Source organism: Antechinus flavipes, chromosome 5 (genome assembly GCF_016432865.1).
Source record: "Antechinus flavipes isolate AdamAnt ecotype Samford, QLD, Australia chromosome 5, AdamAnt_v2, whole genome shotgun sequence".
Lineage (NCBI taxonomy): Eukaryota > Metazoa > Chordata > Mammalia > Dasyuromorphia > Dasyuridae > Antechinus > Antechinus flavipes.
Window position 1 is genome coordinate 276630640 of NC_067402.1, and position 27609 is coordinate 276658248.

Here is a 27609-nt window from a genome sequence, read left to right on the forward strand (position 1 = left end):
TCATATGGGAATGTGCTAGATGATGTTGTAACTGTTATTCAATTATTTCAGTCATGTCTGTGACTTTGGGACTCCATTTGGGGTTTTCTTGGCAGAAAAATGCCATTTCCTTCTCCAGTTCATATTATAGTTGAGAAGACTGAGGCAGACAGGGTTAAGTGACTTACAAAGGAATAGTTAAGAAGTATCTTTGAACCAATGCAAAAGACATACAAAAGAAAATGTTATCGTACCCACAGAAAGATACCCTGGAGTCTGAATGCAAATCAAAGCTTTTTTTTTTTTTTTTTTTTTTTACTAACTGTATTCTTTCTTGCTTTTTTCCCCCCTTTCACAACTGTATTTAATATGGAAATATGCTTTATATGATAGCCCATGTATAAACTACATCAAACTGCCTACCACCTTTGGAAAGGGGAGGCAAAGCGGGGAGAAAAAAAGTTTAGAACTCAAAATCTTGTAAAACGACTGCTAAAATTTTGTGACAAGAAACTGGGGAAAAAATAAAATACCATAAAAAAAGAAGTATCTTTGAACTCAGGTCTTCCTGATTCCAGATTTGATGTTCTACCCATTGTACCACCTAGCTACCCATGGGTTAGAGAAGGATATAAACTCAGGTTTTCTGACATTAAATCCTTGCTGCTTTGGTGAATCCCTTGATACACCTCTTACCAAGCCAAGGGCAGAGACTGTCTTTTTTGTGTATATCCCAGCATCCAGCATGGTGACTAGCACATAGGTGGCATTTAACAGATACTTGTTAAATTGAATGAAGCATTTAAATGGACAGAGGACCAGCCATGGAATCAGGAGGATCTAATTTCAAATCCAGCCTCCGTCACTTGACAATAGTAGTATAACTCTGGGTATACCCCAATTGCCTGGCCAAAAAATTTAAATTAAATTTAAAAAGATAAACTTTAATATTGACAAGGTCATTATACCAGAAATCAGGATTTGATTATATTTCAGCCTCCTCTCCTTGCTATTTATTTCTTATCTAATTTTGGCCAAATCATATCCTTTCTTGGAAGCATCTTTTTCTTTTTTGTAAAATGAAGGATTTTATTCATTGACATTGAAAATGGTTTTCAGCTCTGATGGATTATAAATTTAGGAAATGTTCAAAGAGGAGGATTTTAAAAATCAAGAGCAAGAGAATCCTTTAAGAATATATGTAGCAGAAAGATCTCTGTCTGCTTCCTCTCCACTCTGATCCATAAATGATCCATCTCTCTCCTGAAAACAGCAGGGGGAAAATTTGTCCCACAGCTCATTTCAGAGGTTTATTTGTTGTTCCCCAAAAGAACACTAGATGGCGGCAAAAGAAAGTAGAAAATAAGGAACTGGGACCAGAATTGTGAATGAAAATCCAAATGTGTTCTTATAAATCACACAATTTACTTTAGATCTGGAGGGAATCTTCGGGATTATCTCATTCAGGATGTTAAAATAGAATTTGAAATCAGGAAAGACTTGCATTCAAATCTTACCTCTAACATGGATTGTTTGAATCTAGATAAAAGTCATGACTGCTCTAAATCTCAGTTTCCAAACCTATAAAATGGGATGATGATATACATGGTTTCTACTACCCAGACTGGCTGTGAAAAACTAATCAAATTATGAATATGAAACATCTTGAAAACTTTGAAGTCATATAAACATGTTATTGTTATTACCTTTATTTTCAGAGAGCAATATTACAACCCAGGGAAGGGAAAGGAGAGATTAAAGGGGGCCTTTGTGAGCCTGTGATGGTTTGTCGTATCCTGACTATACAATATAAGCTCCTGAAGGCAGGGACAGTTTCAGATTTGTATTTGTATCCTCAGCATAAATCAGATTCCCATGTACACAGTAAGCACTTAATAAATGCCTGTCAATTAGCTGCTAAAAACAGGAAATTTTTCAAATAATTCAGAAAAGGACCACTAAATGCAATACAGACTACAGAGATTAAGCAAAAGCATTTCTTTCCTTTTTTCCTAATCATCCCACCTTCTTTTTCCCCAACTTGGTACCATCTTTGTCATCACAGTCTCAGCCAACATTTGATTCAATGAGATTGTAGTTATTCATTCATTTCAATCAAATCCAGCTCTTGGTGACCCCATTTGGGCTTTTCTTGGCCACCATGACAGAATGGTTTGCCATTCCCTTCTCCAGCTTGTTTTACAAAGAAGGAAACTGAGACAAACAGGATTAAGTGACTTGCCCAGGGTCACATAACTAGGAACTGTCTAAGGCCAGGAAGATGAGTCTTCCTAACTCTGTACCTGTCGCCCTATCCCGCACCACTTAGCAGGCTCCCCTAGAGAAATTATATCTAGATTTAAGACAATATATACAGACAGATCCTCTTAAAGTTCTCCTTATATGGGAAGGAATAAGTAATGGGGGCTAGTGTTTTCCATTATAATCAGCATCACTGTAGCTCTTTTTTTGTTTGTTTGTTTTATTTAATAAGTTGTTGACTTAGAAAATGGGACTCTGAGCAAAAGAATCACAGACCAGATAATTTTGAGTTGAGAGTGGGGAGAAGTTGTAAGCATAGAATATTCCCTAAGTCTGAATTTGAACTCAGGTTTTTCTAACTCCAGGACAAATGAATGGGGACAGCATCGAGTTAGATATAGAGGTCAGATATAATGATAATGATGATAATAACAATAAGAATAAGAAAATAGTTTTTATGTTAATTTTAAGATTTGCAAATGCTTTAAGTATCCCATTTTATTTTATCTACCCCTGTTTGAACAATGGGGACAGCAAGGTAGCACAGTGGAAAAAGTGCTGACTCTGAGGTCAAGAAGACTCATCTTCATGAGTTCAAATCCAGTCTAAAGACACTTACTAACTGTGACCCTGAACAAGCCATTTAACACTATTTTCCTCAGTTTCCTCATCTGTAAAATGAGCTAAAAAATGAAATGGGAAAATCATTCCAGTCTCTTTGCTATGGAAATCCCAAATGACATCATGAGGAAACTGAGGTAAATAGGGCTGAAAAGACTTTCTTACAATCATACAGCCTACCTAGTAAGTAACTGGCATTAAGATCCAAGTTTCTCAATTCCTTATATTTACTTTCTTTCCATTACTCCATGTTTCTTGTTCACTCACAAATAATGTCAGCCTCAGTCACTCTTTAAATGGCAGACACCTAGCTGTTTTTTAAGTTCTTGGGACAAAATGAAGTTGAGTTATCTAAGCTTCCTTTAACGTTTTAACAAAGAAGCCATCCAGTGAGCCAATCTATTTCTTGGGGACTGAAGAGGGTCTGACTCAATCTAAGCAATGATGTTTTTCATGATGGTTTTTGGAGGCCTGTTAATTCAGAGGGAGCATCCAGGAGCTCCAGATAGAGAGAATTAAAATGTTATTTTCATCTGGGATGTGGAAATAGAGGGCCTCAGACAGGATGAGGGTACTGGGCCCTAAAGATAAAGTACTAATAAGGATCTACCAATGGCAAGAGAGGAAACAAAGCATCATGTATCAATGAGAGGCCTTGGAATTAGAAAGATGGGTTCAAATTCTGTCTCTGAAACATAGAATCTAGGGAACCAAGAATGTGTTATTTAACCAGATGAGTTAAACCAATAAAATCACAAATATTAACCTAAACCAAATATCAAACCAAAGCATCAACACAAACTCAATGATAACCCCTTATATATTTTTACTTATATTAACAATTTTCTAAGCACTTTCAATTTCAAACTCACATTTGAGCGCTATAAAAGAAGGCATATATTATACCCATTTGATAGATGAAGAAAATGAGACTTAGAAAATTCACATTAGTTTTCCCAAGGTTACCCACCTACTATGTGATCCGGAACAAGTGATTCTCTAGGCCTCCAGTGGGAGGTTAGGTACCAGAGAACCCAGAATTCTAGACTCCCAAACTAGTACCCTTTCCATTCATTTCTGCTTCACAATTTTACCTCAGACTGGTCCCAACAATAGAAAATACAGGTAAGCCCTCCTCAAAGAGGGAGTCTGAGTTTGAGGTTCTCAATAATTTAAGGCAAATCCTCTGGGGTAACTTCAAGTACCCCCAATAGTTTTTTCCTTTTTTCTGGGACAAGAGGGAGAGATAGATTTTTAACATTTTGTCGATTTTCCAATTTGGTGCCCAAATTCCTCCCCTTGTCCCAAGGAATTTAGCCTTTGTCCTCTTTTAGCCTTAACATTGCTATTGAGACTGACCTCAGCAACTTCCTAGGCAATTACTTTAAAAAAAAAAAAAGAAAAATTAGCTCATCAAATTAAATTAGCTCATTAAAGATTTTTTTTAATGGTTTCTTGGTCCATAGGTCTTCCCTGGGCCCTATTCTCCAGTCTGGCTGGCTCCCTGCTCCCGAGTTAATGAGTGACCACCCCAGGCTCAGGCAACAGAGGGTCTCTGTAAAGTAACAAAGAGCCCAGGCGGGCTGATAATTAATAAATATTGATTTGGCACTAAGAAGAGCAAAGGCATTTAAAGGTTGGCCCTGGACACTCACTTTTCGGTCCCATTCATGTAGGGTCAGCTGGGAGAGCTTGTGCCCAATGTCCCCCAAAAGACAACCTTCCTGACTCGATTGGGTTCATTTGCAATCAAAGTCACCTTCAGGCTTATTAAATCTAGGGCAGATCAAGGTCCAAGTTGGTTGCATTCTAACCAGCCCCCGATAGCCCTAGCCAACACTAACCAGCCTGACCCACCCCTGACACCCTCTCCCCTGCCCCCAACTACTCCATAACCTTTGCCTCTAGTCTGTCTCAGTAAAAGCAATAAATCCTCCATTTCATTGGACTGAAATAGAATAACATTTTAATTCTCTCTACCCGGGGCTCCTGGATGTCTCCTCTGTGTCAATGGGCCTCCCAAAGCTATCATGAAGGGCATCATTGTGTGGAAGAGCCAGATCTTCTCCAGTCCCCAAGGGGCAGACTGACCCACTGGGTGGCTTCTCCATTGTTGTTTAAACTCCCGAAGGAGCTTGGATAACACAACTTCATTTTGTTCCAAGTATTTGAAAAAAGCCTAAGGGACTGCCATTTTAAGAGTCTGAGGTCTTATCGAGATTGACGGTATTTAAACAGCAACAAACAAATGGAACAATGGAAAGAAGGAACTACAAGGAGATGGGAAGCCTAAAGTTTTATACCAGTTTTGCCAATAAATAGCTGTGTGACTTTGGAAAAGTCATTCCAGTTCTGTGCACCTGAGTTTCCTTATTGGGTAATTCAAAAAAAGATTGTACATGTGAAGCATTTTGCAAATCTTAAAGTGTCATAGAAAAACTATCTAGTATAGTTATTATTGTTGTCATTTTCATGATAATATCATCATCTTTGTACATGTGCAAGTAGATAAAGTGTTTAACTGGAGTTTAAAAAGACCTGAATTCAAATTCAGCCTCAGACACTTATTAGCTGTGCAATCCTGAGAAAATCACTTAATCTTTCTTTGCCTCAGTTTCCTCATTTTTAAAATGGGATATTTAAAACAATGGGAACTCATCTCCCAGGGTTGTTGGAAGGATCAAATGGCATGATAATAGTAAAGTATTTAAAGACATACTGTCTGCCACATAGTAGGAGCTATATAAGTCTAGATATTATTATTAAAAAGGGATGAGCATGTGAAAATCACAAGATCTTTTCCCCCAAAGAGACAGCATGGAGATTTATTCTGTGTTAGGGGTGTAGAAAAAGCACATTATTCATGTGACTTGTAGGAAATGCAGCATAGTAGAAAGTAGAAAGAGACTTGTAGCTAGAGGACCTGAGTTCAAATGCCATCTTTGCTCCTTACCTCCTTGTGACTATCGATTTGTCCCTAAATCTGCCTTGTCCCTTCACTGCCTTTTCCCTCCAGCCCCAAGATCTCTCAGGTACTACAGCTGGTCCCAGAGAGCAGGTTTTGTTGTCTCCCTAAGCTGGATAAATTTTTTAAAGGTCTTTCTAAAAACATGGTACCCAAAATTGACCACAGTAATTCAGATATGGTCTAAATAGGATCTGCCACCATCTTTGTTCTGGATATTATGTCTCTTTTAGAATCCTCTCTATGACCTACCATTTTCCACCATCTTTGTTCCAGACACTATGTCTCTCTTAGAATTCTCTCTATGACCTGCCATTTTCTACCATCTTTGTTTCAGACACTATGTCTCTCTTAAAATCCTTTCTGTGACCTGCCATTTTACACCAGGAATACATAATTAAGATTGAACATAAGTTCTAGAATTTTAAAGGTCCTTTAGAGCAGTGGTTTCGAATTCAAATAGAAATAAAGATTCCTAAGAAAGCTTCATATTAACATTGTCTAATTTGGGGGCAGCTAGTGGCACAATGGACAGAATATTGGGTATGGAGTCAGGAAGATTAATCTTAATGAGTTCAAATCCAACCACACTTTTTAGTTGTGTGACTCTGGGCAAGTCACTGAATTCTGTTTGCCTTGGTTTCCTCATCTGTAAAATGAGCTGAAGAAGGAAATGGCAAACAACACTGGTGTATTTGCTAAGAAAACTTTAAATGAGATCATGAAGAGTAAGGCACAGATGAAACAACTAATCAATAACAATGTTAAATATTTACCAATTACATTTTTATCTGGTTTATCTGGACCATAGCACAGTGGTCCAGGCCTAAGAATCCTATGATCTGGAGATCAACATGGACCATTGGAAAGAGTAAGACATTTAGAGTCAGAAGACATGAATTTAAGTTTATTATCTATTTGACCTTAGACAAGTATTTAACCAATTTGAGCTTTAGTTTTTTCATCTGCAAAATGAGAGGGTTAGCACAAAGTAGCCATCACTATTTATTAAATGTCTACTATTTGTCAGGGATATGCTTGAGTGGCAATTCAAAAAGGCCAATATAGGTTTGATGGGTACTATGGCTAGACAATAGACCTAGAGAAAAAAATATCTAGAGAAAGAATTGGTAGAGTTAGTGACCTGCAAAGTCGCTAAAATAAACTTTGAATAAGTAAAGTGTGTGTGTGTGTGTGTGTGTGTGTGTATTTTCTTGCAATATGACCATGGAAAATGGCAGTTGTTATGTGGAGAAGTGATTGTCAAACCTTAAACTTCCTTATAAATATTATCTCTTTCTTTAGTACATGATGCATTGTCTAGAATCTGTAAAATAGAGGAGAGGAAATGGTTGGTTAATTAGGGTTTAAGGTCCCTTCCAGCTCTAAATCTTAATCAGAGACAACTATGTGGCACAGTAGACAGAATGGTGGATCTAGAATAAAGAAGACTTGAGTTCAAATTCAGCCCTATATATTACAAATTATGTGACCCTGGGTATCACTTAAGCTCTGTTTGCCTCACTTTCCTAAACTGTAAAAAAGGGATGATAATAATTGCACGCTACCTCCCCATATTGTTACAAGGATCAAAAGACATGCTTTTTTCAAATTTTTTTGGAGGGGTAAATCTTAAAGAGCTAATATGTTTGGTAAACATATTAGCTATTATTATTTTATATGACTTTACATTTGTCCTTATTGTATTCCTTTTGGGGCCACATTTTAGGAGTGACATTCATAGGTTGAAGCATTTCTAGGGAAAAGCAATTAAGATGACAAAAGTCCTCAAGTTCCTACTTTATGAGGATAAGCTGGAAAAAGGAGAATTTTAGAGAAGATTTAGAGGAACCATGATAGCTAGCTTTAGATATTTGAAGGGCTAGTACCTAGAATCCTAAACCTAATTAGGCCCCAGAAAGCAGAGGATTAAGCCAAAGGTGCAAAAAAGCAAATTTAGGCTTGCTATCTCCATAAACATCCTAACTAATGTATTTAGTTCAATGTCTCATAGAGGGCAGGCATTTCATATGTTTTCTCTCCCCAGATCTCAACCCCCTAGAGGAACCCAAAGTAGAATAGTCTTCCTTGAAAGCTAGTATATATATATATATATATATATATATATATATATATATATATATATATATATATATATATATATATATATATATACACATACCCTCATTGGAGATCATCAAAGAATAGTCACATGTCTACTTGTCACATGTACTATAGCAGTCATTTTATTTTTTTAGATATCACTTTAACTAGACAACTATTAGGATCTCCTTGAACTCTGAAATTCTGTGATTCAAAGATTTGTAAATTTCCTCTCACTTGATTTGACTCATCATTTTAGCCTGTTGAGATTTCATTAGATCCCAACCCTGTCATCAGAAGTATTGACTCTTCTTGGACAATTTGAAAAATACACCATCTGTACCTCATCAAAGTTATTGATAAACATGTTGGGAAAAAAAAAACAAGGTCAAGGACTGACCTTTGATTACTTCACAAGATATCCCTTTGTCAAGTTGGCATTAATCAACTAATCACTACTTTTTAAGTCCATCCATTCAACCAGTTTTGGATAGCACACCTAAGAATATGATCATGTAACCAACATCTCTATCTTGTCCAGCCAGCTATCAAGAAATATTGTCAAATGCCTTGCCAAAATCTAGGAAAGACTGCATCAATATTACTCCTCCCACTTATCCATCTAGGAATGCTGAAAAAAAAAAGAAACAAAATTAAGTCTGGGATAACCCATTGCTTGATGGCTTTCTGTAATCACTGTTTCATTTTCTAAATGCTCAGAAACCATCCTTCTAACAATAGATTCATGATAGTTTAGGATTTCTGTTTAAATAAGGGTAGGATTAAAGTCCCCTGAATTGCTCCTTCATTTATGAACCAGGTTGGAAACTTTGCAGTTGTTCTCCTTCACAGAAAAATTCACATGGAAAAATATAGGATTTCCTATGACTCCAAATGTCCATTTCTGTGGCAATTTCTTTCACAAATAAAGTAATGCATGTAAAAGTGCTTTTTAAAGATATGTGTTCCCAATTTGCATCCAGAAAGAATGTAAATCACTAAATGTGAATCACAACATAGTATTTTCACCTTTTTTGTTGTTATTTGCTTTCTTTTCTTTGTTCTCATTTTTTCCCCTTTTTGATGTGATTTTTCTTGTGCATCATGATAAGTGTGGGAATATGGATAGAAGAATTACACAGGTTAACATATATCAGATTACTTGCTGTCAAAGGGAAGGGAGAAAAATTTGGAACACAAGATTTTTCAAGGGTAAACAGTCAAGGGAAAACTATCTTTGCATATATTTTGAAAATAAAAAAGCTATTATTTTAAAAAGAAAGAAAAAAGAAAAAGAAAGAAACTTTAAAAAGTTAAAAAAAGATATGTTCTACTCCAAACATGTATTCAATGCTTTATTATATGAAAAAGATATAAAAGAGTGAAAGATATAAAGATGAAAATGACACAAGCCCTACTCTCAAGGAGCTTAAAATCTTACTGTATACACAAGTAAACTAATGAGAATGTAAACAGAGAGGTGAAAAACTACAAGCTTTCAAACCTGGTTCGTAAATGGAACAATGTTCAGGAATCTTTTAGTTCTGCTCTTACACAAACAGAAATCCCAAATTGTAGTGCAATAAACAGAGAGGTGAGCATTAGGAATCTGTGGGATATCATAAGAAAGTGACTTCTGGACAATAATTAAAGACAAATATTTGGAAATGTGGATCTGGTGCTCTGGGGAGGGAGTAGAATCAACATTAAGTCTAAATCTATATTAAACATATAGACTTAGGCATCATTTTCATGAAGACCATCATTAAATCCAATCATGAACTTAATATTCATGAGATTGCCAAAGGAAAAATATAGTCAGAAGAAAAGAAAGTGGAACTTTAGGGAATGTAAGGAATAGGAAGTTCAAAATAAAAAAGCCAGAAAAAAGTAAGAGCAGAAAATGGGGAAAGGGAGAAAGAACCAGGAGAGAAAAGTGTCAGAGATTACAAGAGATTATCAAAAAGGAAAGGATGGTCAGCATTGTCAAATTCAGGCACAGGGTAAAATCAGATGAAAATTCAGAGAAGACTCCTGGATTTTATGAGAAGGAGATTGTCCTTGGCCAGGGAAAGAAAATTTTTCAATAGAACAGTGAGAACAGAAGTCATGTTGCAAAGAATTTTGGAGTAAGAGGGTGAGTGCTGAGACAGTGGAGGAAAAAAAGTTTTGCATTAAATAAATGTAACCCTTGTTTTATATGTCTATCAGTTCTTAGCAGTGCCTGGAAACATTTAAAGACTTAGTAAATGTCTGTCAAGTAATAATAATAACAAGGACAATGAAAAGGAGGAAGATGAAAATCATGGTAACAAAAAAATTTATGTAGTGCTTTAAAGGTTTATATTTTACAAATATTATCTCATTTGTTCTTCAACAACAACCACATTGGGTCCTTGTATTATTATCTCTATTTTACAGACAAGGATACTGAAAAGGAGATAGATGAAATGTTTAAGAAAAAGCCATTTATAAAAGAAGTTCAAAAAGTCAACTCAGAAATATCTTGCTTTAGGTTTTTTTTTTTTTTTTTTTTTTTTTTTTTTTTTTTTTTTTTTTTTTTTTTTTTTTTTTAGAAAATGACTTAATGTGAACAACTTCCCCTGAAGAATAGGGACATTTGATCTATAGTTCATGAGAATCTATGGATGAGGAAGGAAAAGAAGGGGAGGTGAAAGTTCTTCCTTATCAGAATTGTCTCAAGTGTTTTGATAGGAAAAAAAAAAAAACAGATAATTCTATGAAGAGCTTGAGAGAAAGTGAAAGACTTTCCTGGGATTACGGAATGGAAACAAATAAAAAAGACTCACTTTGAAGAGAAATGATGAGATTTAAAATTTTTCAAAGACTACAATTAACCTGTAGAATGAAGTGAATGGAATAAGACTAAGTTTTCAGAAAAGAAAAGAGGAATCACTATATTGATCATTATATTGAGAATTTGAGATAGTTCAAATTGTAACATTAGTCACTATCAAAATATTGTATAAATGTCTTTATTTTTGTTATTGATTTCATTTATTTACATATACTATATATGTACATATGTGATATGTATATACAATTTGTCATTTTTCAGTAATTTTAACATTCAATTATAGATAAATTAGAGTAATAAGCACTGAAACAAAATATTTCTCTAATTTGTTAAATAATTAGTATTTAATGTTAATGATGAGGTTCAAGTGAATTATATAATGCAAAATGATTATAAATGTATTAAGGACAGGAAAAGTGGGAAGGATTGCACATTTATTAAATGCCCATTATGTGCCAGGGACTGTGCTAAGTACTTTACAAATATTATCTCATTTGATCCTCACAATTACTTATGGCATAGATACTATTAGCAGCCCCATTTTATGGTTGAGGAAACTAAACAGATGTTAAGTTCTTTGCCCAGGGTCACAGAACTCATAAGTGTCTGAGGCCATATTTGAACCCAGGACTTCTTATCTTCAGCCCCAGTACTCTACCTGCCTCTGATGAGACACTTATTTCTAATAATAAATAAATTATCTAAATATACCCTTAGGTCACCAATGAGTTTAAAAGAATAAAACTAAATATATTCCACTGGCAGACTGGATTTAGTAGATTTACTAGTAAAAGTGGTAAGACCCCAATCCCATTATTTTCCTCATACATGGGGGTCCATTTCCGTCTCATTTATACTATAATTATAGCCTGCTCATTTATGATTGCTATAAGCTGGAGACAGATTGACAACAGAGATACCAAGTCCTATTAGCAAGAGAGAGAACCATTAGCTACGCCATTCCCAGGAGACTTCATAAGGACTTTACGAAGGAAAAAAAGGGCTCCAAAAAAATGTTTTGCATTGAATCCATTTTCCCAAAGGATTGAATAGGTGGGTAGAGGGAAGATGGTGGCCCTGATTTGGGAAGCTATTCTGAACTTCATTCCTTGCTGTAGCTTCTCAGTAAATATCCATTTGTAAAAACTAGTCAGTTCGTTGATGGGAAGTAGCAACAGGTCTATTGCTATAAGAGAGAATACACCGATTTCTAATGTCTAGGAAGATACTCCATTTACCCATGGGACTCTGAGAGAGGGAGCAGTAGTCTTACTCTGGGGACTCAGTAGACTAGTCTGATTTTAATGACAGGATGATGAATTTAAGGATGAAAACAATCTTGCAGCTCTCATATGAAGAAATTGGGTCATATAAAAGTGACTTGGGTCAATAGGGTTTAGGTTCAAACAGCTGATAAATGGCAGAATTTGAATGTTTCCCATGATGTTACGTTGAGGTGATGGGTGATCAAGGTGGGGAGGGGGAAATTCCAACATGGAAACAGATCACAGAGACCAAGAGAAAGATCGATAAGGCATTGTGCCTGACCCCAATTATGGGAGTAGACCTGGATTCAAATTCTGCCTCTGACATTCATTCCCTTTGGGTAAATCCTTTCATAACTCTGGGCTTATCTGTTTCCTATTTGTCAAATGAAAGAATGAGACTAATTGGACTTTGAGATTCCCCACAGCCCTGATCTATGATATCACAGCTTCTAAGTTCCTTCTGGATTTAAATCTCCGATTCAAAACAGCTTCTCTTTGCCCCAGTTAAAAGTCAGCTCATCTTCCCTATTTATCACAGCACCCAAAATGGCAACTTATCTATCCATGACTTACAAATTCGGATGACTTCAGCAAGTCACATCAGCTCTGTGGGTCTGTTTTGTTATTTATGAAATATCAAATTACTTCCGAAAATATCCCTTCTGCATTTTGGCCTGATGCAAAGGGAGCAGCAGAACAACCTATTCTCCCCTCCCAGAAAATTCTGCCTTTTTGATTTCCTCACCTCCCAGTCCAGAACATCCTATTATTCTGGACTCAGGCCTAACACCCCACTAAGCCCCCTTTTCATCATCCCAGCCTTAGCAACCTCCTTCCCAGCTCAAGTCCATTTGCCCTCAGAAAATCATTCCAAACATAAATCTCCTTCCAAATCTAAGATTATAAATCTATTTCCAGGCACAATGCCTTGTCTGTTTTTCTCCTGGTCTCTGTAAACTGTCTCCATGTTGGAATGTCCCCCTCCCCACACTGCCCACCCCCCACCTCAATGTAATGTCATGGAGAGCATTCAAAGGGATAGGTAAGAGGATTAAGAGATGGGTTGATAGAAGATATTAATGCTCTTTTATGTTGTTTTGAGGAAGGATTTTAGATCATCAGGGAAGAAGAGGCAGGGGGAGAAGGACCTCAAGGATTCAAAGCCTCTCAGGGGCCAAATCCTATTAAACTCATGTCGGCCTCTCAAGGATGCATGGAGAAGGTTGGGGCTTCTTTAACATGTTGCTGTAATTAACCTGGCTTAAGCGGGTTTGGGGGCGGGGAACTTTGGCAATTAAAAACCTAAACTTTTCATTTTCTATCATCCATATGGTCCTTTGAACCACTGAGGGGACAGAATGCAGGCTGGGCCAGCTTAACTGACTTGAGGGATTCGTGGCATCCAGTTAAACACACTCCAGGCCCTGCTTCTGCGTTCTGGATTTAATGGGCATTTTAACTGGAAGAGGAATCATCAGTTGAGACTTATCTCATTCTCTTTGGAGAGAAATGATCTTGTTCTTGAGCTCTGCAAATAGCAACTTTTCAAATATCCCAAGAAAATTTCCTTATTCAGAATAGAACCTCCATCCCCAGCTCAGTACCTGCTAAATTATCTGGAATCCCACACCTAGAACAAAGATTCTTAACTGTGTTTGCACTGTAGCCCCTTTTGGCAGTCTGGCAAAAGCTACAGATCCCTTCTCAGAATAATGTTTTTTAAAGGTAAAAAAGAAAATATTAAGTGGAGCATTTATATTGGAATACAGTTTTCTAAGTAATTTTTTTAAAGAAAACAACAACAGTAACTTCACAGACTTCAAGTTAAGAACTGCTGATTTTTAGATCAGGAAGGTCAAAGAAAGAAGGTCATATATACACCAAAAATATTAAGAAGTAGCCATTTCTGATTAGAAAAAAAAATTCACAAACTTTTGATATCCATTAATGTATCAAGTAATCAACAATTTGCCAACCATCATATACCAGGACTATTATGCTAGGAATTGGCACTGGGGAATGGCAATACAAAGTAAAGTACATCGATGTGATTAATTCTTTGATAGTCATTTATGAAGTTCCTACTGTGTGCCAGAAAGAGTTACAAGGAAAAACGTAGAACAGTCCATTTAGTCAAAGAGCTTACATAGTTTTATGCTGTGTAAAAGAAGAACTCAGAGAATCTTGAGAAGTATTATAAAAATAGATGAGAAGTGAAATATGTAGAACCAGGAAAATAATATAACACAGTGGATAAAAATGGTATCCGTTCCTGTCTTTGCAGAGATTGGAACTCTAATTGTAATAATAGTAACAGTTATATAACACTTGCAAAATGCTTTACAAATATGATTCCATTTAATCATCTTAACAACAATAGGAAGTAGGTATTACTATTATACCCATTTTCCAGATGAGGAAACTGAGGCAAATAAAGATTTTTTTTTTTAACTAGGCTGGGTGCTGTGTGCAGTAGTAGTAGCAGCAGGAGCAATAGTAATAGTAGTTGTAGACAGCTAAGAAAGTGTCTGAGGCCAGATTTGAACTCTAGGCTTCATACTTCTTATCCACTGAACCCCCTGATATGCTGATTAGTCCTATAGAACTGCTCTTTCTTTTTCTTCTATAAATAATAGATTGTTATAAAGTAAGGGAGGGGGACTATATCTACAGAAAATAAAGGTGATAGAAAAAAAAAAACATAAGTAAATAATATGCAGGAGTAGGGAATAGGTTTGGTCCTGCCTTATTATTTAACAAATGGGGAAGTCAAGACCCAAAGACGTTATATTCAGAATCCCTTGCCAAGGCGACTCAATGGCACCATTTCTTGATGCTTTTAATAACAATTTTGTCCCTATTAGAGGGGCTAATAATTGGAAGCTACGGCCAAGCATTCACATCAACCACTTTGGGTATTTGTTTTTATATCTGAACATAGGGGAAGACACTAGGAAAGCTTTGATATGGTCAGCCTTTCCTCAGTAGCCAGAAACTGAATTCAGAGAGTTAATATGAGACAATCCAAAAGATTTTGGAATCGAGGATCCTGAGTTCAAATTCTGATTCTACTACTAAGCACCTACCTGTTCAACTTCAGGTTGGTCTCTTGTAACTTCTGTATGTTTCAGTTTACTCATCTGTCAACAAGGGGGTTAGGAGAGTTGTGCTCTGAGGTTGCTTTATCTCTATAATTCTGTTAGTTGCTGCTTTTCAATTTTATGAAATTTTAAATGAAATTAATTTTAGGAAATACAAGCTATGCTGGCAGAAAATACCGATTTAAAAAAATGTTGGCTTTATGGCTGCCAAATAGGAATCATTCCATCTGCTGTATCGACCTCACATCATATTTGCAAAGATCAAATGAGACAATGAGCTGAAGAAATGTGAGCTATTTTTATTTGTTTTATTTTTGGTCCAAAGCTATGGAGAAGAAACTTCCCACAATTAATGTATATTAAGTCCTTGTTTGTAACAGAGCCTTTTTCTTTAAAGTTACCTTCCCACCCCTTGTATGGATAATGTATTGATCTATTTATTGATACCCTGTTTGGTTAAAATGTGAGCTTCTTAGGATTTCAGAGAGGGTTTATTCTTACTTTATGTACCCAGGGTTGAACACTGAGCCGGGGGCAAAGTAAATGTATAATAAATGTTTATTGATTGACTGGATGATAGAGTTTCCTATGGTATTGAGAGTTATACAGGATCACAACACAGGTAAGTAGTAAAGATGGGACTTGAACCTAGGTTTTACTGGCTCCATGGTTGGCTCAGTTTCCATTGTGGTAAGACTGTTACCATTATTATTATTGTTATTACCATCACCCCTACTACTACTATCACTCCCACCATCACCACCACTACCACCACCACCACCACTACTACTACTACTACTACTACTGCTACTACTATTATTATTACTACTACTACTACTAGTATTACTATGACTACTATTATTACTACTATAATTACTACTACTACTAATAGTAGTAGTAGTAGTAATAGTTGTAGTATTACTATGACTACCACTACCACTACTACTACTACTACTACTACTACTACTACTATTCTCTGGCTCCATGACTGGTTCACTATACAGAATTGCCAGTAGTAATAGTAATAGCAATGCTGGTACTACTACTACTACTTACTACTACAACAATACTACTACTACTACTATTGCTGCTGCTGCTACTACTGCTACTACTACTGCACACAGCACCCAGCCTAGAGTAAGAACTTAAAAAATATTTATGGGTTGGCATATTGATTATTCCTCAATAATGCCTTTCTGGAAAGACATGCTTCTTTCTCCAACATATTTCTTCCTCGGGGCTGTCAAAGGGCAATATTATAGAGTAGAAAGAGAATTGGCCTCCAAGTCAGACATAGGTTATACTAGACATAGGTGATTTTTCTTAAGCCTCAAAACAACCATAGGAGGAAGGTGATATTATTATCCCCATTTTATACTTGAGGAAACTGAGACAAAGATTAAGTGACTCTCCAGGGGTCACATAGCCCTTAAGTGTTTGAATCAGGATTTGACCTCAGGACTTCCTAAATCCAAGATTAGTAAGTTTAAGTAATTTCACCACCAAGTCAGCTACCTCACAGAGTAATTACAAAAAATTAGATTTGTAAAACTTAAATAATTATATGAATATGAAACATTACTAATGGCAGAAGTTGTTTCTTTTTGTCTCTATATCTTTATTTCCTAGTATAGTCCCTGAAAAAATAATAGGTATTTAATAAATGTCTGTTAAATAGAACTTATAAGACCATCTAACACTATTCTCCATGTTAAATACTCAGCCCCACTTCTGAAATATTCTTTTTTCTATTGCCATGTAAAACACCAGTTTTTCTTACTTCTTTTGTCCTCATGGGGGAAAAGTAATGAAGCTAGGAAGTAGTATACAAGGTGGGGAGCTTCAGAAAAGAATAGAAAAGTCTTCCTCTCACTCCTTAGGGATAAGATTGAGAGCTGGAAGAGATATTCAAGATCCTTGAGACCAACACCTTAATTTTACAGATTAGAACATTAAAGACTAGAAAGGTAAAATTACTTGTCCAAGGTCATAAAACTAATGACAGAGCTGGGGTTCAAACTCAGTTCTTAATCCAGCATTTTTTCTAAGAGAATAGGCTGTGTTCCCCTTAATTCCTGCCACACTGCCCCAAAACTTAGGTTTTTATCCAGTGTCTTATATTAAATTATATATGGCTCCATACCCTGAATATTAAACCTGAATATTAAAGATCACACCATTAAAAAAATGAAGAGAACTACATCAGGCAACTTTTTATAGCTGTATCTTCAGGAAGTATTCTTAAACAAACAAGAAATAAAGGCTATGATACAAAATGAAATAGATAATCTTGATTGCCTAAAACTATAAAACTTTTGTACAAGTGAAATCAATGCACCTAGGATAAAAAGGAAAGCTATTGATTGGGGAAGGGGGGGGAGTCGCTGCATCAAATGTCTCTGATAGGGGTTTACTAAGATATATACAGAAATAGCATAGCTCTAGAGCTCAGTTCCCTCTTTTGTAACTTAACACAATTCTACAAAATGATCTCCTTTCAGTTCTAACTTATATGAAATCAGCAGCCATGTGTCTGCTGGTTCCCTGTGGTTGTACAGAGACAACTGCTGTTAAAAATATAATTCTTTACCCACTCGTCTTGTTCTCTTTAACCAGACTTCCTCCCTTCTTTTTCTTCCTTCCTCCTCCCCACTTCAAAAGATCCTCCATAGCATAACACCTTCCTGGGCTCCCCTGGAGACTAGCTGCTTCTCATTTGTCTTGATTTCCTGCTCAAGTGTTCTGGTCAGTCCCAGACTCCACCTGCTCCAGCAAGAGCCAGAGCAGCTATTTGATGAGACGGGGCCTTTTGTACTTCCTGGCCTGGGGCTCCAGTTAAGAGCAGGTGGCCAGGCAACTGGGACATGGAAGTCATCAGGGACCCAGCCATGAGCTTTGACAGAGGAGAAAAGAACCAAAATGGAGCTTGATCTTACCAGGCATTGATGCATCCTACCTCCCAAAGACCTGAACCCTTCCCCCTCATCTCCCCCCCACGTGGCTCAAAGCCTTTTAATATCTGTCCAACCATCCTAAAGCAATGAGGTAGCAACTGTCAGTCACCAAGGAATTCATCTCCTTGCCTTAGCCATTCTTTTCAGAGGAAGCAGCAATTAAATGGAAAGAACACAGAAATGGGGGAGCTCAAGAACCCACATTGGATTCCCGATCCTGCTGTTGACTACCTGTAAGGCAAGTTACTTAACCTTTGGATTAGTCAATTTCCTGAGAAATTGGAGAGGAAGAGAACCAAAACTTTAGACCAAATCATACCTAATCCAGGATCCATAAGCCTTAAAAAAATTCCAGGAATTATATCTTAATGTAATTAATTTCTTTTTTATTTTATTTTATTAACTTGTTTTTATTATTTTTATTTTATTAACTTAAAAACTTTATTCTGAGAAATAAGAGATCTATGACGGACACAGAGAATGAGAACTCCCAGATTAAGTGATCTCCCGCTCTATATTTCTGCTCCTCTGGGATATATTTTTAGAAAGCTATATAATTAGCTATATCATAATATCTCATGGATCCAAAGAAAAGGGATAAAGCAATACAAAGTTAATTGTGAGAGGTTTGTCTTCTCCCAGTATAGTGCATCAACACATTAAATGTGTTTTTTTTTTTTTTCCAACCTTGTGGGTCTTGAAGGTAGGGGAGGAGAGCTAGATTTGGAGTGAGGAATTAAGTTAACCCCCCAGCTTGCCATTTATAATCTATGTGACCTTGAAAAAAGTCACTCTCTTTCTCTGAGACTCAATTACCTCTTCTATAAAATGAGAGAATCGGAGCAGATGACCTCTGAGATCTTTTCCAAGATCTAAATCTGTACATCTATGATTCTACTGTCTTTTGATTCAAGTCTTCATAGTCTCATTAAGTCTTTATTGGGAAACAGCTTGGATTTAGAGAGGGAACTAGGAGAAAAAAGTTGAATCGATTTTTGATCCCTGAAATACAACATTCCTTTGAGCCTCTAAGCTCCAGCCATTTAGTTACAAAAAGAATATTAGACTTGGTGACCTAAAACTTGAATTAAATTTTAGTTTTATCTTGGAAAAGTCAATGAATGTCTCTTGGAGGATTTGGTTTCTTTAGGTACCAGGCACTATGCTCAACCTCGGGGATACAAAAAGAGTTCACAACCTAATAGCTATTGTTATAAAGATCAAAGGAGATAATGTACTTTTTTTTTCCCCTGAGGCAATTGGGGTTAAGTGACTTGTCCAAGGTCACACAGCCAGGAAGTGTTAAGTGTCGGAGACTAGATTTGAACTCAGGTCCTCCTGACTTCAGGGCTGGTGCTCTATCGATCTAGCTGCCCCAAGATAAAGTCCTTCTAAGATTTCCTCATCTCACTTCCCCAGTACAACTTCTTAATATCAACTTTTAATTCCTTGTACATAGTAAGCACTGAATGAATGCTTGTGAAATTAATTGTCTTTATTATTTAGCATTTAAGTTGAGGGAGGGATGAGGAGAGCCATTCTAAGGAAATATCACTCAGTATCACTACACCTCTTATGTGGTTACTCTATCACCTCTATTATTATTTAGTCATTTCAGCGATGTCTGATTCTTTGTGACCACAGTTGGGGTTTTCTTGGCAAAGATACTGGAATGTTTTGCCATTTCCTTCCCCAATTTATCTGACAAACGAGGAAAGTGAGGCAAACAAGATTAAGTGAACTGCCCAGCTAGTAAATGTCTGAGACTGGATTTGAACTCAGCTCCTTTTGACTTTCAGGCCAGCACTCCATCCACTACATCATTTACTTCTCCCATATATAATATAGTGAAATATATAATGCTATGTATTATTTATATGTGCATATAATTCTGGACAGGGTATCCTCAAAGTCTTATTGCTCTTTTGAACTAAAATAAGATTCAGCTTCTTCTTTTTTTTCCTTTGCTTTTAAGATTTAATAAAATTGCATGAAGATGTTGAAGAGATTCTGTTTATAAATTCTTGAATTCTTCCTCATTGGAATGGATGCATCTTGAAAGAAAAAAATTTGTTTCATGCTTTGTACTTATATTCCCAGCCCTAAGCACAACACCTGGTACGCAGTAGGTACTTAATAAATGCTTGTTGATTAATCAATAAATGAAAATCTAGAGACGAAATTAATTTAGAGCCAGAAGACACAAAAAAAGTCATCTGGCAGAGTCAGGATACAAACGCAAACTCTCTGACTCCAAATCCAGTGCTCTTTCTATTGCATTATAATGCCTCCTTGAAAATAGTAACATCAGAAAAAAAGAAATAGCAAAAGCTTTGATTTTTTTTTTAAAGAAAATGAGTCTCAAAAAGTAGGTCATTATTAGGCAAGACTTCATGGTCTTATGAAATACAAAAGAATCTGACCTGTGTCTTTCTTCTTATCCCGGGAAAGCTCGTGCACAGTGGCTCCGATATCATGTCTCAAGCTCTTGATGAGGTCATCTAGAGCAGGAACACTCCGATTGTCCAGGTTAGTAAAGAACTCATACTCATCTTTGTTTAGAAGAGAAGGTCTAGATTCAATGTGAGTCAGGTTGACATCATTTTCCTGAAAGAAGAAACAAACAAATGATGGGAGGACGAAACACTTTGTGGCTGATATCAAAACCAGCTGGAAAAAGACACCCATAGCCATTTCCCACAACAACAATCTTTCAAAAATTCAAACTTTTTTTCAGCAAAATTTATTTTCATTTGATCATGAGTTGTTTTTTCTCCCTTAAAAGCAAAATAGTAAAGTGAGTCCTTCCAAAAATGAGTCTATTAAATAGTAATTTGGTAATAAATAAATAAACAAAAAACCCAAATAATGTTAGCATTGAAACATTAAGATTTTAGAATTGATTCAAAATGTTAAGTCATTGCAGAATAATATAATCTATAACCTTCAGGGGTGGGAGTCAGTGGCCCAGCTTGTCATTCCTTTGAAATTCTGCCAGCTGGCCTGGAATCATGAAAATTTATCTCCTCTAATATAATATATAACAGAATGGATGGATAATAGAGGAACTGGATTCAAATCCCAACACTGTCACTACATTTGCTTTAGAAGGCTCCCCACCATCACAGCTCTCTTTGTAAATCTATTTCGGAAGTCCACTGGAAGGTGGAAAGAGTGAGATGATCCCTACTAAATATTCTCTTCCATCAACATCCCACTCCAGTCAGCCACCCTATATGGGTCTAAAGAAGAATTCTAAAAGAATCTATCCTTTATTCCTTATTCCTGATGAGCTGACTTATTGATTGGTCAAATTAACCTATAGTCTTTCTAGATCACCAAAAGAATCATTCTTTTTTTTTTTTGCACGAGATGACTACCCTCAATTTGGGAGTGAGTAAGATAAAACCGAGGGTCATCTCTTTCTTGGAGTCTTGTCCATGTGCTATGCTCTTTGGATTTCATTATTGTTAACTATCCTCAAGAAATATTTTTAAAGAAAAAGAAGCTAAAATAAGTATAACTAAGTAATTAATTTAATAATGGTTTGAAAATTTTAAATTCATTTTAGAATAAAAGGAAGGGAAAAAGAAAAATCCATTATTAATGATCTGTAAACTCAGAATCATACAGTTTTGTAGGAAAGAACCTCAGAGGATCCTTTTTAATCTGAACTGTTCTATTCCTAACAAACTGATCGAGTACTCTTTGAACATTTTCAGTGCCAGGGAACTCACCCTTTTATGAGGAAGCACATTATATTTTGCGAGAATTCTGTTAGGAAGTTCATAAAAACCCTAAGCTGGAAAAACTCTTAGTAGAATGTTGCAAGGATTGGGGAGAAACAGCCACATTACTATTCAATTAGTAGAGCTATGACTTGGTATAATTATCCTAGGAAGCAGCTGGGAATTTTAGTATAAAGGTAACAACAAAATTGTCATACATTTTGGCCTAAAGATCCTAGTTCTGGGCATATACTCAAAAGAGGTTGAAGGTAGAAAAGAAAGTTACATATGCACCAAAATAGTCATAGCAAGAATTTCGTGGCACAAAAAATATAAAAAACAAAACCAAAAAAAATGCCCATTGGGGAATGGCTAAACAAATTGTGATAAATGACAAAGTTACTGTTCACCCCATAAAAATAATGATTATGAAGAATTTAGAGAATTGTGGAAAGATTTTTTGAACTGAAATTGAGCAAAAGAAATAGAACCAGGAACAAATATACAAAATGACTACCTCAATGTAAATGAAGAGTACAAGAAAATACAAGTGAATACTTTAACCAAGAGTTATAATCAAACTTATCCCTAAAGAAGAGAGAAAATTTTCCTCTCTCCTTTTTTGTAGAGGTGAGAAAGGTAGACTATCACAAATACTGGGAAATCTGATGAGTTCATTGGTTCTCCTGAACTGCATTTCTTTCTTTATACACACACACACACACACACACACACACACACACACACACACACACGGAAAAGCTCATTGGTTAGGGGAGTGAGGTGTATTTAAAAATAAAAGTAATATCAATTAAAAAAATTAGAATGTATCTTCCAGCTAAGATGTTTGCTGTGTTCATGGTCAATGTCAAAAACAAAACAAAAATTTGCAGAGTTCTTACCTCAAATAGACGTAAGACTTTGGCCAGAGCCCCAACTTCTTCTTTGAGAGAGAAAATCAGGGATATTGCACCATTCTGGTTAGTGTTGTCACCAATATAACTAGTTTCCTGTGGAGTTAAACAAAAAAATAAGGCTATTAAATTGCTTTGGTCCAAAACCTATTAAGTCATTCCTTTTCTCAAGGCCTTGGAGACCATGAGCAAGTGCACTTATCATATGAATATTTGGAATATGCTATTCAGAAGGAAAGGAAAAAAGTTTTTGTGGAAGGAACATGGAGCTTAAGACATAAATAAACAGCAGTTTCCATAAGGGAAAATTACATTTAATCTTGACATATACAGAGGTCTGAGAGTCAAAAGGAGCTGGGATCAAATGCTGCCCCTGGCACATACTGGTTCTGTGATCCTGGGTGAATCAACATAATTTCTTAAACCATAGATGATTTGCCTATCTAAACTGGAATGAATTTCCACTATTCAGGTTCCCCATTTCAATGAAAGAAGAGATCAGGACTTCCTCCTCCTTCTCCTCCTCCTTCTCCTCCTCCTCCTCCTCCTCCTCCTCCTCCTCCTTCTTCTTCTCCTTCTTCTCCTCCTCCTCCTTCTCCTCCTCCTCCTCCTCCTTCTCTTCTTCTTCTTCTTCTTCTTCTTCTTCTTCTTCTTCTTCTTCTTCTTCTTCTTCTTCTTCTTCTTCTTCTTCTTCTTCTTCTTCTTCTTCTTCTCCTCCACCACCATTCCCACTATCATTATCATCACCTTCATGACAATCATCTTCTTTATCATGATAATAGCAACAGAAAATATTTATATCAAGCTGACGCCACATAGTTCTGAGGTTAGAGTGCTGAGGAGGGAGTCAGAAAGATCTTTCTTCACAAGATAATATGATCTTAGATAAAGATCTAGCCCTTAACAACCCTCTAGTCCAGTCCCTCATTTTATCTGAATTACTGAGATCCAAAGAGATCAACTAAAGCCACATAGGTAGGAAGCAGCATTCTCAAATCCTCAAATCCATGTCTTGAGGCAGAGCTGACCAGGCTGAGGGTTGTGAAGGTGATGTGTCTCAGACTGACATCTCACCTTCCTTTACAAACGATTATGCTCTCGAGGGCTTAACACTTTTAGCTACTAAGCTCCTGCCCTGGGACCTCTCCATGCTGATTGGTGAATATTGGACATGGGTCACTACATCTAAGTGGTCACAGTCAAGTTTCTCTTTAAGGTTAGTTACTTTTCCAGTCATGCTCAACTCTCCATGACTTCTTTTAAAGTTTCTTGGCAGAGATACAGGAGAGGTTTGCCATTTCCTTCTCCAGTTCATTTTACAGATGAGGAAACAAAGGCAATCAGTTTAAAGTGACTTGCACAGAATCACCAAGCTAAAAAGTCTTGCTATTTCCTTCTCCAACTCATTTTACAGAAGTGAAAAGTGAGGCAAATGGGGTCAAATGACTTCAGGGTCACAAAGCTAGTAAATATCTGAGATCAACAGCACTCCATTCACTATGCCACCTGGGGACCTGTAAGTGGTTTGATACAGGGCAAAGTCTGCTTTGTTGTTCCTCCTGGTCTGAGCTCTGAAAGGTCCTTCTGGGTTTGGATCCAAGCAAGAAGAAATGCTGGTAAGTTCTTGCCCTTCTGGGCCAGCTGGAAAGCTCTGCTAATTTTGAGTAGGCTTCCCTTTGGTCGTTACTCCTCTGCATGGCTCCTCACCAGAAATGTTCTATCTATTGTACCACCTAGCTGCTCTGAGGGAGCTTACATTCTCTCTCTCTCTCTCTCTCTCTCTCCCTCTCTCTCTCTCTCTCTCTCTCTCTCTCTCTCTCTCTCTCTCTCTCTCTCTCTCTCTCTCTCTCTCTCTCTGTCTGTCTCATTCTCCCCTCCCTTTTTTCTTTTCTTTTTTTTATTTGAAGCAATCAGACTTGCCCAGGATCATATAATTAGTAAGTATAAAGTATCTGAAATTGAATTTGAACTCAGATCCTCCTGACTCCAGGACCAGTGCTCTATCTATTGTGCTACCTAGCTGTCCTCAGAGAACTTACCTTCTATTGGAGCAGGGAATGTCATGGCAACAACTTTCAAGCCTATGGCCAGAACATGACAAGGCCACACATTGGGGTTTTGTTGGGGGTGGCAGGAGGACAAAATATATGGGAAGTAATTTCAAGGTGGGAAGGCACTCGTTTCTAGAGAATATTAGGGTAGAGCCAAGTAATGAATGAAGCTCTAGTGATTCCAAGAGCTGAAAATCCTGGGCTAAAAGAAAGCGCATAAGGAGGTCGAAGTATAGGGTGAAAACAAGTGGATCATTTTAACTAAAACACAGAATATGCAATGGGGGAGCAACAGAACAAAAGCTTGGAAAGATTGCCTACAGACAGAATGGGAAAGATTTCAAATAGCCAATCTGTATTTTACTTTAAAGGTAAAAGGGAGCCATAGAAGCCTCTTGAGCAGGAATGTGACATGATCACGTGGGTACTTTAAGAAGATCAGTTTGCTAGCAGAGCCACAGTTATCAGTTAGCAGTCCTGTTATATCAGCTTAGAGTAATAAGAGTCGGGCAGAATATCACAAAGTTAAATAAAATAGCCAATAAAACATTTCATGGCTATTGCTGACCTTTAGGGCAACATTTATTTCACATGGAAAACCAAGTTTTATATTGTAAGGACCTAGTTTGGGACAATGGGAAACATCATAGAAGGAAGATCTGCCAGTAAGGATTCAACTTTTAGAATTGGAAAAGGGCCCATACAGATAAGGATATTAAGACCCATTAAGTGACTTTCCCAAGACGACTCAGCAGAGCTGAGATTTGAATTCCTCATTTTTTGTTTCACATTATTACAGTGTTCCTTTGCTCTAGGTCCATACTGTTAACTACCTACTGGCTCACATCCATAATTATTCCCCTCCCTTTACCTCAAGCTGCTCATATTCAAAGCCAAGTCTATATTCCCTAAATAAATTTTCCTTCTGACCTCATTCTTTCTTTCAGTAGAAATCAGTTCTCATGTCCCATCTTTAAATAACAACAAAAATCACCTTCAGAATTACTTTTGATTCTTCTCTTTTCCTTATCTCTCATGCCTTTTTGAGTTATGAATTTCCATAAATTAACCCTTCACAATATTTATTCCCTACGCTAACCACTTTCCTGCTTCCAAATCATCATTCGCATTGCTTTTAGGGATGATCACTGTGCAAAGATCTTGTCATGTTATTCTGCTCAAAATTCTTCAATGGCTTCCAGCTATTCGTCATTCAAGGCCTCCAAATAATCTGTCACAACCTTACTTTTCCAGCCTAGTAATACTCCCAACAAATTGGCCCATTTTCCTGGTCCTCTATAATTTCCCACCTATAAGCTTTTGCTCACCATAATCCCTCTGTCTGAAAAGCCCTCCCACTTTCTAATCCAAACCCTAAACTATAAACCCATTTCAGATCTTACTATCCTTGTCCAGTCCTTCAAACTGGTAATAATTTCTCTTTCAAATGAAATTCACTTTCCTTTTAGATAGGTTCTAACCTGGGAATAATCAGAGTAATCTATCTCAATACTTCCATGTGGGATAAACAAAGCTGCCTAGGAATGCTGGGAATAAATAGGGGAGTCCCAGAGTTATGCTTACCGAGCTTCTCCTCTCAAACCCGATGCAGCCTACAGAGGCAGTGGACATGATTGCTCCCCCTCCAAGGCAAAGTCAGAGCTTCTGGGAACTAGAACCAGAGGAGACCAGCTTTGCTGGGACAGCCCAGGGCAAAGGTATTTCAACTCGGTGGGAGGGGGAGGCGTTGTCCTGACGCAGAAGGCCAAGCCCCAGCCTCTCCCCTTTTTCCCCATCTCGGCTTCTCCTCCCCCCTATTTCTGCCCTTACCTCTTCCCCCACTTCCCATACTTGCCCTATCACAGCCTCTCTTCCTTCCCACCCCTTTCTCTCCTTCCTTCCTCCCCTTCCTCCTGGAGCTACCCAGAATCCCTTGGAGGAGGCAGCTCCAAGTACCATATTGGGACACTGGTGAGTGGAAAGCCCTGGGTGAGAATCCTGAGTTCTTCTTTTCTAGGCAATCTCTCAGTATAATCTTTCCATTTCTGAGCCATGAACTTAATGCCAGAGGAGCCATTTTGATATACAGGAGAGGAATCTGAATCCCAATAATATTTTTTTAAAACTTGCTCAAGAATAAATAGATGGTAAATGGAACAGCTGAGAGACAACATCTTCCAACCTAGTGCATCAATCAGCCCAGAAAGAAAACACGGGACCCCCACACACACTCTCTGAACTCTTCTCCAGTTTAAACAGTCCTTACAGAAGCTGGGAGAGACCGAGATCTTAGAAATCATTTTTTATCCCATTCTAAAAAAAGAAACTCCAGTAGCAGCACAGAGATGCAAAACCAGGTTCCCTGACTTCAGTTCCAGGTTTCTTTCCAAGTCAATGAGCATTCACAATGCTTATGACTTCTACGGAGGGCTGTTGGATTATAATAAAACCCAGTCGTCATTATTGGTGAAGCTGAGAGCAAAAATCTCAGCAACAGTTGGGTTGAACTGAATAATAGTTCATTGTTCAGTGGCTTCTCGGCTGTGTCCAAATCTTCGTGACCCCACTTGAGGTTTTCTTGGCAGAGTTAACTAAAATGGTTTGCCATTTTCTTCTCCAATTCATTTTACAGAGGAGGAAACCGAGGCAAACAGGGTTAAGTGACTTACCAAGGTGAAACAGCTAGTCAAATTTGAGCTCAGGAAGATGAGTCTTCCTGATTCCAGGTCAGTGCTTCATTGACTTTCCAAACAGAAGTCCTCATTTCAAATACTAGATTTAGTACCTTTTTGCCATCTTGTATAAAAGTGTTTTAGCTCTCTGGGTTTCTGTTTCTTTATTTTTT

At 37.1% G+C, this 27609-nt stretch overlaps 1 protein-coding gene across 1 annotated transcript in view; it reads right to left on the bottom strand.

Annotated features, from left to right (window-relative positions):
* Positions 1–26465, bottom strand: part of PAH (phenylalanine hydroxylase) — a 68673-nt gene extending 42208 nt beyond the window's left edge. Inside the window, exons 1-3 of the mRNA XM_051961246.1 lie at positions 26349–26465; positions 22702–22809; positions 20495–20678 (exon numbers count right to left, since the gene is read on the bottom strand). Coding sequence (XP_051817206.1) covers positions 20495–20678; positions 22702–22809; positions 26349–26396 — 340 coding nt within the window. The 5' untranslated portion in view covers positions 26397–26465. The remainder of the gene's footprint in view (positions 1–20494; positions 20679–22701; positions 22810–26348) is intronic.
* Between the last annotated feature and the right edge of the window lie 1144 nt (positions 26466–27609).